This window comes from Oryzias melastigma, linkage group LG8 (genome assembly GCF_002922805.2).
Source record: "Oryzias melastigma strain HK-1 linkage group LG8, ASM292280v2, whole genome shotgun sequence".
NCBI classification, from domain to species: domain Eukaryota; kingdom Metazoa; phylum Chordata; class Actinopteri; order Beloniformes; family Adrianichthyidae; genus Oryzias; species Oryzias melastigma.
In genome coordinates this window covers 4561162-4574322 of record NC_050519.1, presented here as the reverse complement: position 1 = coordinate 4574322, position 13161 = coordinate 4561162, and the positions used below count along the sequence as shown (strand labels likewise).

The 13161-nt window shown below is 40.6% G+C and overlaps 1 protein-coding gene across 3 annotated transcripts in view; it reads right to left on the bottom strand.

The window, feature by feature from the left end:
• Positions 1-13161, bottom strand: part of asic2 (acid-sensing (proton-gated) ion channel 2) — a 351589-nt gene that overhangs the window by 134500 nt on the left and 203928 nt on the right. Inside the window, exon 1 of one of the 3 annotated variants that reach the window (XM_024272224.2) lies at positions 698-2696. The exons of the other annotated variants lie outside the window; for them this stretch is intronic. Within the exon in view, the coding sequence (XP_024127992.1) occupies positions 698-1390 (693 nt within the window). The 5' untranslated portion in view covers positions 1391-2696. Of the gene's footprint in view, positions 1-697; positions 2697-13161 lie in introns of those variants that run through there. 3 annotated transcript variants of the gene reach the window in all.

Sequence of the window (13161 nt, the reverse complement as noted above, 5' to 3'; positions counted from 1 at the left end):
AAAAGCTTTGCATGAACCGGGTTCATAAATCTGTCAAGAAAACAGCTTTTCTCTCCTTAACTAACCAATTAAATCTGTTAATGCAATTAAAGCAACATTAACTTGTGTTTCTGTGCTGCAGGGACACACATCTCCACACTCTGTGGTTGATTGGAGCATCTTTTCAGGTGAAATAGACAGCATCCCCCCTCTCTGCTCCCACAGAGATAAGAAGTAGGGGGACAAAGAAAATGTTTCTGCATGACTTCAAAGAAAGCGATTTCCATAGGGAAAAACAACGTACAGGCAGAGAAAGTGGACAAGAACATCCTCGAACTCAAACAATACAAAACGTGACCAGATAAGAGGAGGACCGGGCGAACTGGGAAAACTCTCATCTTGATCTTTGCACTGAGTAGAATTTTTGATTTAAAGTGTTTAAGCACAGCCTCTGGAATCTGTTTATCACACTTTTATGTTAATTCTTTTGAACGGTAATGCATGAAAAATCAAAAAAAGATACGCTAAAATGTATTTTTGATCAAGTAAAATCCAACAGACAAAAATCATGAAGGTTTGAAGCAAAAAGGTGAACTGAGGTGTCTTTTTGAATGTTTTATATTTAGTGGTATGAAGAACAAGACAGGGATGATGGGCGACTTCACTAGAACTTGAGGAAGTTCTCATGACATAGAGAAAAAATCAATTTCTGACTTACAGAGGAGAAGTTGTGAGGGCCGCAGGACTCCCCTCTGTACTTGCAGGAGAGGAGCATGTCATCCAGTTGGTGGCTCAGCCGGTCCATAAACTCCAGGTTGGTTCCCTCAAAGTTTCTTGGAGGAAGGAACAGTCTAAAGTCCGACAGTTTTCGGAACCAGGCCCGGCGGTCTTCCTGTAGCAAGTCCAAAACCATGGGCCTCATTGTTCGGTTGGCCAGCAGCAGGCCGAGCCAATGTCCAGCGAAATACAGGTCGCTCTTGGTGAGTTTGTACATGCGGATGGGGTTGTTGTTGCAGATCGTGACCGCGGGGAAGGCCAGCTCCTTGGCCCATTCGGTGTGGACGCGAGTGTACGTGGGGAAGGAGAGCCAGTGGAGGAGACGGTTGGAGGACCAGGACAAAAGCAGACCCAGAGAGGTGCAGAGGGCCAGCAGCCAGAAGGCCCTGCGGCCCACGGAGCCGCCGGGCACGCAGATGTGCCGCAGGCCATGAAGGCGTGTCCTCGACAGCAGAGTGGGTGTGGCCTGAGCCAGAGACGGCTTGGTGCGACGCTTCTGACAGCCCTTTCTGATCATGGCCGGGGACGCCCTTCGGATGCAGCCCCCCTCCAGGGCCATAGCTGCCCACAGCACTCCTACAGCTGCAGGAGAGGCTTCATATCCCAGCCAGGACTCCGGGGCCGGGGCCCACATGTAGCTCCAGAAATCTACTGATACAATCCACGCATGGACATGTGCTTTAGCCCCTGTGATGGTACCTGAACCTGCAAAAACCCGTGTGTTGGGAAGTTATCCTCATCTAAAGGAGGTGATTGTTTTCCCGCCCAGATCCACACATGACGAAGGGGAAAAGTCACGCAAAGCCATGTGCCTTTTAGATGACAGAATCCGGTATCGTGGCAGCAAACAAGAGAGGATGAGGCAAAGAGGTGATGAGAGAGGAAGAGGAGACCGCAGAATACCAAACACAGACGGTTAAGCAAAGAGGAAATCAAGGAGGATGATTAAATTAATGAAATGACAGCGGGGGAGACGGGTGCTAAAGAGGAGCCAGCGTTCTCCTCTTCTGAGTCTCTTCTTTTTTTCCAGCTTCACAAACATCAATGAGCCGGCTGCAGTCAGTTCTTCATCAATAGTGAGGAGAGGCTTTTTTTTTAACTCTTGCTTCACTTTTAACTTTATCGTCTCTCCAGTGTTGGTGGATGACCACAGCAGCTTCATCTGTAGCAGATCTGATTTGCAGCAGTCAGAAACGCGGCACAGCGCAGCTTCACAGGGGGAGGAAGGCACTCACGCACACTCACTGACATGCACAGCGGTTTCCAGACCAGAGCTTATCTGTTCTGTCTCTCTCTGATCTTCATCACTCCCCTCTTTTAACCGCTGTCTGTTATTCTGTCTTCCTCTTGACTTTTCCTCCCAGACTCCAAAACAGTATCTCTCATCTCAGGATTACTCTCATGTCCCTGCTTTTCTGTCTAAAAATACTCACTCCAAATCAAACCCATCGCCTTGCATCACGCTCCTCCTCTTCTCGCTTTAGTTGAGCTTAGATTTTGTTGCCCCCTCCCCGGCTTCCTCTCCTTCTCCTCTTCTTTTCCACTTTGTGTGCGCTCTCTCTTGCTTCTCCTCCCGTCAGTGAAGGCTTGTTGGAGCGCTCTCCTCCTCCTCCCATATCCTCCGCTGCTTCATCTGGCTTTCTCCTTCTCCCCGCTCTGAATGACTTCTCTCTCCTCTGCGATTGCTCTGTTTATCCTGCCCCCCTCTCTCTCGCGTTTTTCGGTGGTTTTCAGTCAGCTTGTGCCCCCATTGCGCCTCTTGTGCTCCTCCTGCACCGCAGCTCTTTCCACGCAGCCGGTGAGCCTGTTTCTGATGAGAGCGCCCGTCTCTCTCTGTGCTAACTCGCGCAGTCCTTCGCCCCCCTCTGTTTGTCTGCTGCTGCTGCTGCTGCTGAGCAGCCATGAGACTCTGTTCAAACAGCATCTCTCACATCCTCTTTGCATTCAGGTGGGGTATTTTTAGGTAAAAATACAGCAGAGGAAGAACTTTTCTTTTCACCTCCTCAGTTAATTCACTCTTCTATATATGTAAATGACAAATCAGGCTTAAAACGTCAGTACTACCCATGAACTTAATGGGAATTTGAAAACCTGAACAACAGAATTACTAAAAAAAACTAACTAAATGCTTTTCTTTGATCTGAAATCTATGGGATCAAATCAAGATCAGCATAAAGTGAATGAAAACCAGATTGTTTTGAAATGTTTTGAATTGTTCTTGCTACTTTTAAAATCCTAGATTCTATTAAAGTTTCTTCCAGAATTATAGATTACAGTACATTTTTCATTTAATGTATTTTGAAGCTTTTTTTCAGTATCACATATATTGCAAAAATATTTAATTTTCTTTTTTGTTTGTTTGTTTGATTACCAGGAAAAATTTGATTCTTTGCCGAGAAACCTACAGAAATGTCAATGGGGTCAAATCATGATCAGCTTAAATAAAATAAAAACTAAATTTTTAATTTGAAAATAAAAAATGAAATATGCAAACAGTTTTAAACCTCAAAGTACATACATACTGTAAACTTATTTTGAAAATTTGTAAAATAAAAAAAAAAATGGAAATTTGAAAGAAACGTAATTTAAACATAAAGTTTTTGGGGGGAAAAAAGTCAGTGGAAAATGTGAAAAAAATAAAATAAAAGCCATAAATTTAATATTGCTAACAAATGAAAAAATAATTTTTAGCTGCTGATTTATATTTTAAACTTTTTTTTCTTTTTCATTTTTCTCACATTTTGCTTTCGATCAATTTAAAGTTTTTTTTCAAACATTTCACTTTCATTATTGAGCCAAATTTTACATGAGGGTGAAGCTTTGAGCCCATTGGCTACCAGGACATGATTGGCATGTGGTGTTGAAGGTTTTGGCGATGTCATTTCCACTCCAAAACAGTGTTTGCGCCAACTGTGTCATCCCCCTTTTTATTTTTAATAACATTTTAAATTATTTTTTAAAATATTCAGTATCACTTCAAATTTTCGATAATTATTTCAAGTTTTATTATTATTACTACAAATTTAATTTTCTATTTTAATATTTTTTTTTTCAATTTGCAGTTTCATTTTTCAATATTTTCTTCAAGTTTACAACATGCATTAAGTTTAAAACTGTTATAATACTTTTAGTTTTCAAATTTGGAAGTCTGATTTGATCCCATAGACATTTCTGTAGGATTCTTTGCAAAAATACTATATTTCCTAGTTTATATAAAAAAAACAAAAAAGAAATTTAAGATTTTGTAAAATGTATGATACTTAAAAAAGCTAAAAAAAAAATACATAAAATGAATAATGTACAGCAATCTAGAAATCTGGAAGAAACTAATATAGGTTTTTAAGAGTAGCAAGAACATTTCAACACATTTCAAACTTTTTTTTTTTTAATTGCAACAAGAGCTTATCAAGTGAAATTTATCATTATTTTTTTTTGCACAGCAAAAACTGATTCTTAAAAAAATAAAGAGGACGCTCGTTAGAAAATTGTCTAGTTTTCTGTCTTGCAACAAATATAATCGTATTAAAAATGTTTTTCAATAGCAAAATAATCTTATTAAAAAAAAAAAAACAAGTGACTATTGTTTTCCTTAAATAAGAATTCTTGGTATGAATCTTGTTTTTTTTTTCGTTGTTGCTTATTTAAAGAAAATTTAACAGTGAGGTAAAAATGTACGCTGATACCATTTTTAGCATCTTTGTCTTCAGAGTTGATGGAATTCGGTAGTCAACCTCTGAATGTGAGAAAAACATCTGCCTTGCATGTTTTATCACATCCATACATGATGAGACGGTTTGGTGTTTTTCTGCAAGTACGATCTCCATTAAAATTGAACTACAGGAGTGGACTGAGCTGGAAACTGCACCGAACAGCAGGTAATTATCTTCAATATTTGATGTTCATATGTTTTTAAGAGCCTGTGCACATGAAGAAAACCTCTGTACAAAACAGGAAACTGACCCACAGCTCCACTGTATTTTTAAAAATAAAATATTGATAAAAAAGAGAAAATAAGAATGGGTCAGAATCCATCACTGTAACTGTAACAACAACAATACATGCTCATTTTCCCAGATTAGGGCAAGAGTCCATTTTTGCAGCTGTTAAACCACCGCCCACACACTGAATGATATCCTTTTGTCTGGTTTCTCATGAAAGATATTTTTAGAAGCATCTCTCCGTGCTTTAATAGAGGACAGATTGGCAAATTCCACATGAGCCAACAAGCAATATATGTCAAATTAAATAGGCTTCATCTGCACAAGTAAATAGAAAGCTTCAGAGCTCAGTCTGCAAAGTACAGCCTAAGTGCTCTTTGTTCGCTCCATGCTTGATGTGTGGTTTTGTAAAATTCAAGCCCCCTCTCATTAGTATTCCACATTCCTCAACCGGTAAAAGAGAACTTCTCTCCCTGTGATGTGGTAGGATTTTTTTTGGTTAATATTTTAGATTAAATCTCAATTAAAAACTCATTTTTAACTTCTTAATTAAACTTCTCGCTTTCTTTAAAGGAGATAAAGATGATTATATGTGTTCTCTCACTTTGTGTTGACTTTAAAGTGCAATCAGAAGACTTCTGCAGATGCAAATTAAAACACAGAGAGCTGAAGGCTGAATCTGCTGCAAGATAAGCCAGACCTGCAGGCTTGACATCATTTTTGACATAGACTCACGTTAACTTTAAAGCCTCTGGAAGGGAATTCTGCAATATCGTCTATGAACAAAATAAATAAATAAACCTTCCTGTCATCTCATCACATTTTTGTAGTCAGCCACCCCGAAACCTCCACGAGTTCAAAGAATCCCTTCACGAAACCTCATCTTATGTCAGAAGTAATTACTGTAAACACCAAAATGTCTCGTGTTCTCACACGTATTTGAAGACAATCCTATAAAGTTCCACTCCAAGCATCTTTTGATCTATTTTAAAAGCATTCCATGTGGTCTATTAATAATGATTATGCTGTTTTCATAAAAAAAAAAAAAAAATCATTTTCTAGGACATAGTTTCTGCAGAGAAGCAGTAGTTCATTATAAACTCTGGCTTATTGGTAAGGAGCAACCCCGCCCCCCTTCCCCTCCCAGCTGCTCCTAATTCACAATCATTTGAATAAATACTCAGAAATGCTATTTTAAGCTTAATTTTGCTTCATCAATATCCTTCTTCCTCATAGAACAGCTTAAAAACACTAAAACAGCATTTTCATTAAAAAAACAGGAGGAAATCAAACTTATAATGTTAAACAAAACATAAATTGTGTGAGTGTTTTATGCATAGCAAGACGCTTTATTTTACCAGCAGCTTCTGTGCTAGAAAAGCGGGACATATACAGAAGCATTAACACACTCATGCAGCACAGCTGGATGCAGAGGCAGCCTTCCAGAGCCTGGATCTACAGGCTGAATAATTAGCTTGGAGCCATAAAGAGAGCTCCTCCATCCAGCTCTGCAGCCAGCATTAAGAACACCTCAAAGGCTTAACATTTTCATTCTGCAACTCCAAGCAGAGGGGAAATCATAGATTAATTAGGCATACAGCCCGTTCCAGCTTCAGATACAATTACACAGCAGGCTGTAGCACGGTTTTATTTCCTTTATGCTTTCGGATCGGAAAACGGTTCACAGATTTGTCTAAAAATAAGTGAGTCTGATGGGAACTTTACAGAAGATGCGGGGTTAAAAACTCCCAGAGAATGATGACGAATCTGCAGAAGTGCCGCCAGGGATGAGGAAGGTGCAGCGGTAGATGATTAATAAGGATACACGCTTTGCTCTGGCCTTTCCTGCAACCGTTCAGGTGAACTTGTGTCAGTGGCAAGCAGATGAAAAATGAGCAAGGTGAATAAAAACAGTGTATCTTGTGGCAGAATGCCATTAATCAAACTCCATCCTGATTTAAAATGACAGTGATGGCAGGCAAAGAATCAATGGCTTTTCTCTGCTTTATGAGTTTTGTAAACTGAACGCAGCAACACTCTGGGGAAAAGGACTCATCGTACAATAGTTAACCTCCATCCTCAACCAACAGGAAAGCAGTGCAGCCTGACAGGAGCACCTGATTAATAAAAGATTTATGGGAGATGCTACGTAATCATCAGACACTGAGGGTGAGGTGGTTTCCGTCATAAAATGTTCTACTTGAAGTTGCTGCTGCAGAAAGCTGAGCCTTTTTTGCCAGGAATGCTGCCTGCAAATTGACCACAGGTGCATTTATCAAAACCATCTCCAGAATCTGACATAGGCAGAAAATGCTGCAGTGCTCATCAGCATTGCTTAATTTTCTGCTCAATATTTAGCCCCCAAAAGGAGCATGATTTTATATTAAAGTAAAACGTCTTTGAAGCTGATGCAGGCAAAACTGCCCTCCTGCACTTAGCTGATGGTTGCAGCTGCTCTGAGTATCAATATGTGTCACACAGAGACTTTATCTTTATTAAATCTCTACTAGACACTGATCTATTGCAGGCCTTACAGGCGTCTGATTGTATTATAAATTTAGTGACAAGCAATATGAATTTCTGTTTGCAATCTCCTCTTACTGTTTGCCTCAACTTCAAACAGTTCGTGACATCTCCCACGGCATAGCTACGACAAACTCACAAAGGCGACAGAATCTGCCACTTCTGCTCAGCTCAGCGCTCCTCCAGATGGTGAAGTTCTGAATGGCCTGCCTCACACGGAGACTAAGTAGATTCATGTGGAGTCGGGTTTACATGCAGACAGCTGTTAAGATTTGTTCGACATTGCAGGACAAAACTCAGAAGAGATGAGAAGAAAATGCCTGTGCAGGTAAGACGGAATATTTGACTTCAGTGGAGGTGCTCCACGCCATCAGACGATGGGGGGAGTTAAGTTAAGAAGAAAAAAAACAGTCTGAAAGCGTGCTTCTATTAAGTGACTCATTTGAAAACCAACAGGTAGAAGGAAACAGCAGCAGCTGGTTCCATAGATCATTTACACAGGGTCACTATGCAACAACAGATGACATGAACCCTTAAAAAATAATGATTCAGTCGGTGGGGATGATACTGAGCAGAAGCAAAAACATTAAGTACATCTCTGTTGGAGAAATGGCTTGTTCAATTAAAAAAAAAAAAAGGCCACTGGATCACCTGAAGTAAAATGATGCACTGAGTGCAGAAAAGTCAATGCGGTTCAGCTCTGTTCTAATGAAAAAGAGTTCACCAGAAGGCAAAGCAAATGGTTTTTTGATCAATCTAAGTTGCCTTCAAGCCAGTGGATGAGCTGAGCTCTCCCTGGTTGCTGTGAGGAGTTGAAATGTGGGGGGAAGCCACTGCTCCTCTGCACAAAAACAAGAAGGTGGATCCAAAATGCAGCTCTTTTTCTGTAGATTCTCAATCCTCTAAAAAGGTAGAACTAAGCTAAATTTGGGGTTTCTTGGTCTTGAACTCTTTGAGGCACAGTGTCACAACTGCCCTTATGGGTAGATAAGGGCTGTCTGCAGTGGAAAAAATAGGCAAATTTGTTTGGGGGAACGCAGGAAATTTTAAAGATTGCAAACCACTCTTATGGCGCATTCACACCGGATGTGAGATTCACACGTGACGCCCATTTTTTGACGCGGGCCAAGTTTACCGCTTGATGTCCGGCCGCGGAGCAACTGCCAAAGTTTTTCTGGACTTTGTTGCCACATCATGGAAAACACGGATGATGTTAAGAGAGTAGCTTGGGTTTATAAATTTTGTAGAACTCCACAAAGGAGCACATCACTATGTCTGGGATCACCAGATCCTTCAGAGTCTCTTTGGGTGCAGTGTCCTTCACTTTTCCAGCAGAAGATACACCCGAGGGCAGTTTTAAACGTTACTTCTGTTTATAGCTCAGTTTGACCATTAACCTAAAATGAAAAAACAAAAAAGATCTTTTTATTATTGTCTTGATAAAGTAAAAACGTCATAAGCCGGCCCTCCACGGGCCCGAACAATCTAAAAACCTGCAGCAACCGTCTGGGTCAACTGTGACTGAGATGTTCAAAGATGTTCGCACCCTGCATGACGCACTGAAGGGGGTGACGTGCATCAGAATACTTGATGCCACAAAACAAGAAGAGATATTAGATTGTAAAGCTTCCAAAAGACTTGCCATCTTTTTGAAGTGTATCGTTGTAATTTTAAAAGTTTCCTGCTGGATCTCAGTTGATTATAAGCCTTTAGATCTTTAAATAATCTAATCATTTAGATCTTCTTTTGCTCCAGAATATTTCCCCGCTGCACACATCCATCTGTGGCTTTGGATCTTTTTCTTTTTTTTTTTAAATGTTGTAATTTATTTTATCCAGGAGTTTGTCCCAGAGTTTCCATGGTAACAACAGCGCAAGCCTGACCTGCAGAAACAGGTGTGGTGACACTGAGCTAACAAAAAGCCTCTGCCATTCTGCTTGTTTAAGCCAATGTCGGTGCATTTACCGAGAATCCAATCCAACTCAAATGAACCCGTCCCGATCTGCGGTATGTTTCCCAATAACAGAGGAGCGGATAAAGAAAATCTGCGGGTGGGAATGGAGCGCCCAGAGTTGAAACTGCCTCAACAGTTGCAGCTAATGATGCCATTAGTGCTTCGGAGCAGCACAATCAATCAGAGAAGTGATTAGCATGGGCATGTAGAGGGAGAAGGACCATTAGTCAGATGTGCTGTGCATAACCTTCAGGACTCTGTGTGTTAAGAAGCGGCCTGTCGGTGGGGAAACATACACATGGCTATTATAATGATGCCTAAAACATCATCGTCATGCGTTGATGAAAGTCTTCTACTTATATTAAACTGAAATTAGGTGAAAAAAATGTTAACTTTTCTGACCAAGTAACTTTAACTTTCTTCCCAGCAGCACATAAATTGATTGTGTTCTTCCAAGTAGACGCCAGCGGAAGCTTTCTGCTGCATTTTAATAGAAAATGGAAACTAGTTCAGTAAGAGGATTTGATGGTGAAGCGGCAAAACTGTGAGCTGACTCGGAGCCGGGCCAGATGATAGAGCTGAGATGCAGCACAGAGGATGCTGTTGTAAGTGTAGCGCAGCTAATCCAGCTGTGGTTATCCTCATTTCTTTTCCAGTTGATGAGGAGGATTTTTACACAGCAAAGTAATGACACGTCTGTGTTTACAGCAAAGCATACAGGTCAAGAGGATGTGGGAGAAGCCTCTGACCAAAACTTGAAAGATCTCGACTTAGTAAGAAATGGGTGTAGTTTTACACATTACTTCTTAAAGACTCACTCCAATTATATTTTTTTCTTTGTAAAATCGCTTCCAGTGGTCATTTAATTGTGATTATGCAGTTTTAGCCAAAATCAAAAAGTCTGTCATTTTTTAAGACATATTTTCTGAAGAGCAGCCGAACCTCGTTAGAAATTCCCCTCTGAGCTGTAAACGGGACTGTTGCCGTGGAAATAATCCTTCGTTGATACAGTTAGCACCGCACAAGCCCAAGCTAACATTAGCCGTCCTGCTGCACACTTTGAAGTTAGATAGCAGCTCAGACGAGGAAAATGAAGGCATTAATGGATCTATTTGTCCGTAAGTAGTTGCATTAAAATTGTAGCAGAGAAGGCAGACTTTGGCCCACCCTTAGCAGTCGCTCCATCACAAACTTGAGCTTTTTCAAACCTCTGGTTTTCTTCTGCTCCTGATCAAACATGATTTGAATAAAGAAATCCCCAGAAATGCAGTTTTAATCTGAAATTGTTATATATATATGTGTGTGTGTGTGTCCTCCATTATGGGAAAAATTACAGAACATGTCAAAAACATGATTTTCATTTGTATGGGCCTGATCCACACCAACCTTTTTTGCTTTTTAACATGTTCTTGTAGATTTTTTCTGATCATAAAAGGCATATCAGGAAAATTAAGCTTAAAATTGAATTTCTCAGTATTTCTTTTATGAAATCATGGTGAATCAGGAGCAAATAAAGGTATCAGAAAAAGATTTGGTACATAGAAAATAGGCTGGGTGGGCCACAAGCTCCCTGCTCTGCTCCATTTGTAGACAAATAGGTCCATGTAAGTTTTCCTCATCTGAGCTGGCATTGTGCTTAAAACTGTACGGCTGGAAATCTCGGATATTGCTCGCCATTTTTGCTGCACCACTAATGTTATGTTGGGTTGGGTGTGAGGGGCTGTAAGCTAGCGGGAGAGCCCATAAACAGCTAAGGTTGTTTAACTTTGGCTAAAATCAGCATCACTTAAAAGACCAATACATCAAAAGATGTTTAGTGTGGGTGATTCTTTCATTTTAATAAATTGTGCAGGAGAATTGAAAAGAGGACAGCAGCAAGAATTACATCAATAGTTGGTTCAAAAACATACATTTTACAATAGGATATGCTATTTTTTGTATTAATCCCAAAGATCTATTCATAAATATCCCAAACAATTCTCTTCAAGAAAATAAAAAATGTCTTTGGAAACAGTGATCCTCTTGTGAATTTGTCAGAGTTTGGAAAATTCCAGCAAAATACTTTGACTTCCCGTCTCATGGCTTATCAAGCAGCAGGACGTCACAGCAGAGGAAACATTCAGAATCACAGAGCCCAGCAGGAGCAGCAGCACTGCAGCTGTAGGTGGAGATCATTTATGTAGTCTGTCAACAGCATTAGACCAAAAAAAACCCTCAGAAGCTCTGCACTCTCACGATATTATTAAATGAACCTGACAGTAAAGACAGAGAGGACCAGTTCATTTTTTTACGTCTCGACTAAAAGGGCAAAATTTGACGTCTCCTCAAACTGATAAAAGTTCAATCCTGCAGACTCGCTCTGTGTTTGAGGAGTGTCTGCCTCTCTGGGAGACGGAGGAGAAAATGATGAAGAGTCTGGCTTGCATTTCCTGGGAGGCTGGTGTCCAACTGTTACCACATGGAAATGTTGACCCTTCTAGGAATCGGATTTTAGCGGGGTGCTGGAAGAAGACGGCGCTCATGCAGAAATCTAAATGCTCCCATGAATTAAAGATGAGCTCAACATCTTCTGGTTTAAAGTCACAGAAGTAGATTCAAATTCCGCTTTTTTTATTTGGGGAATTCTTTAAACCGATCATGGATATAGAGTAGGGTAAAAGAAAGTTGTCGCTCAAAAATTCTGCAAGTTTTTCCACTTAAAAGATGAGTTTGATTTGTAATGTTTATCACGACAGGGATCCAGGAGAAGGAAAAAGAATCCAGGAAATCACATTTTAAAAGAATTATCAACACAAAGGTAAAAAGTTTTCTGTTATTCCTGCTATTTTGGTCCATTCTTCCATGCGGATCTTCTCAAGAGCTGTGATGTTTGGGGCTGTTGCTAAACTTTCAACTCTCTCCATAGACCATCTTTTGTGTGGTTCCCAAACTTTGTCAGGCCACAAATGGCTTTAAAGTCATGCATTATTATTAAGACACCATAGGTCTATATATTATGAGCAGAGCTGTCAGGCGATTAAAATTTTTAATCGCGATTAATCGCATTTACCGAGTTAACTCGCGATTAATCGCAAATTCAAATGTGGCCTTTTTTAAGGAAAAAATGTGCTTCGTGGAATTTAGTAGTTCTACATTAATTATGAAACCAAGAATGGCAAAATTAATAGTTTTCATCAGAAATACTTTATTTTGTAACATTATATTGAGATAAACTTTCTTAACAATAAAAGGCTGTAACATAAAATGCCTAACAAAAGCCCAAGTCCAAGTGAAGGGCATTTTAAATTCAAAACTTAAATCAATGTTCAGTAAAATATAATAAAAACATCAAAAATAACATTTCCATAACACTTTCATGTTCATTTTTTCTCAGGACCAAATCTTTTCCTCCTCTGCTGAACTACAGTAATAAATGAAATAGAGATTTATCATTTCCAATTAACTTTTGTTTTTTAAAACATTAAAGACTGAGAAAAGCGGGATACTCTGTGGATAGTTTGACAGTCTGTTACTGCCGCCGCGTTCTCTGGCTGCAGCTCGATGCAGCGACATGTCCAGCGGAGTTCACGTGATGAATATGCCGGCAGACAGACCGCTATGCTGGGGCTGGATCACGCTTAAACCTCCAGAACATTTAAAACGTCCCCCGGTGCGCTTGCTGTTCGGAACGTCGGGGGTCCGCAGCTCTCGGGACGCGGCGCCGGACGCGAGCCGGTATCACCAGACGTGGTACTGGACGCGAACCGGAGCCGGGTTAGGGTGCAGGAGCTCTCCAGGTCCTAGCGCCGGCCAGTTTTAGCTAGCAGCTCGGTGCTTGGAGACCCGCTCGTGATCTAGTGAGACCAGGCGGTGAGTTAGAGGGGGGACGCCCGCGCGCGCGGTATGGAAAGGCACGTATGAGAAAATCCGCGATTAATGCATCAAAAAAATTGTCGGCGTTAAGCACGTGTCAGATTAACGCGTTTTTAACGCGACAAATCTGACAGCCCT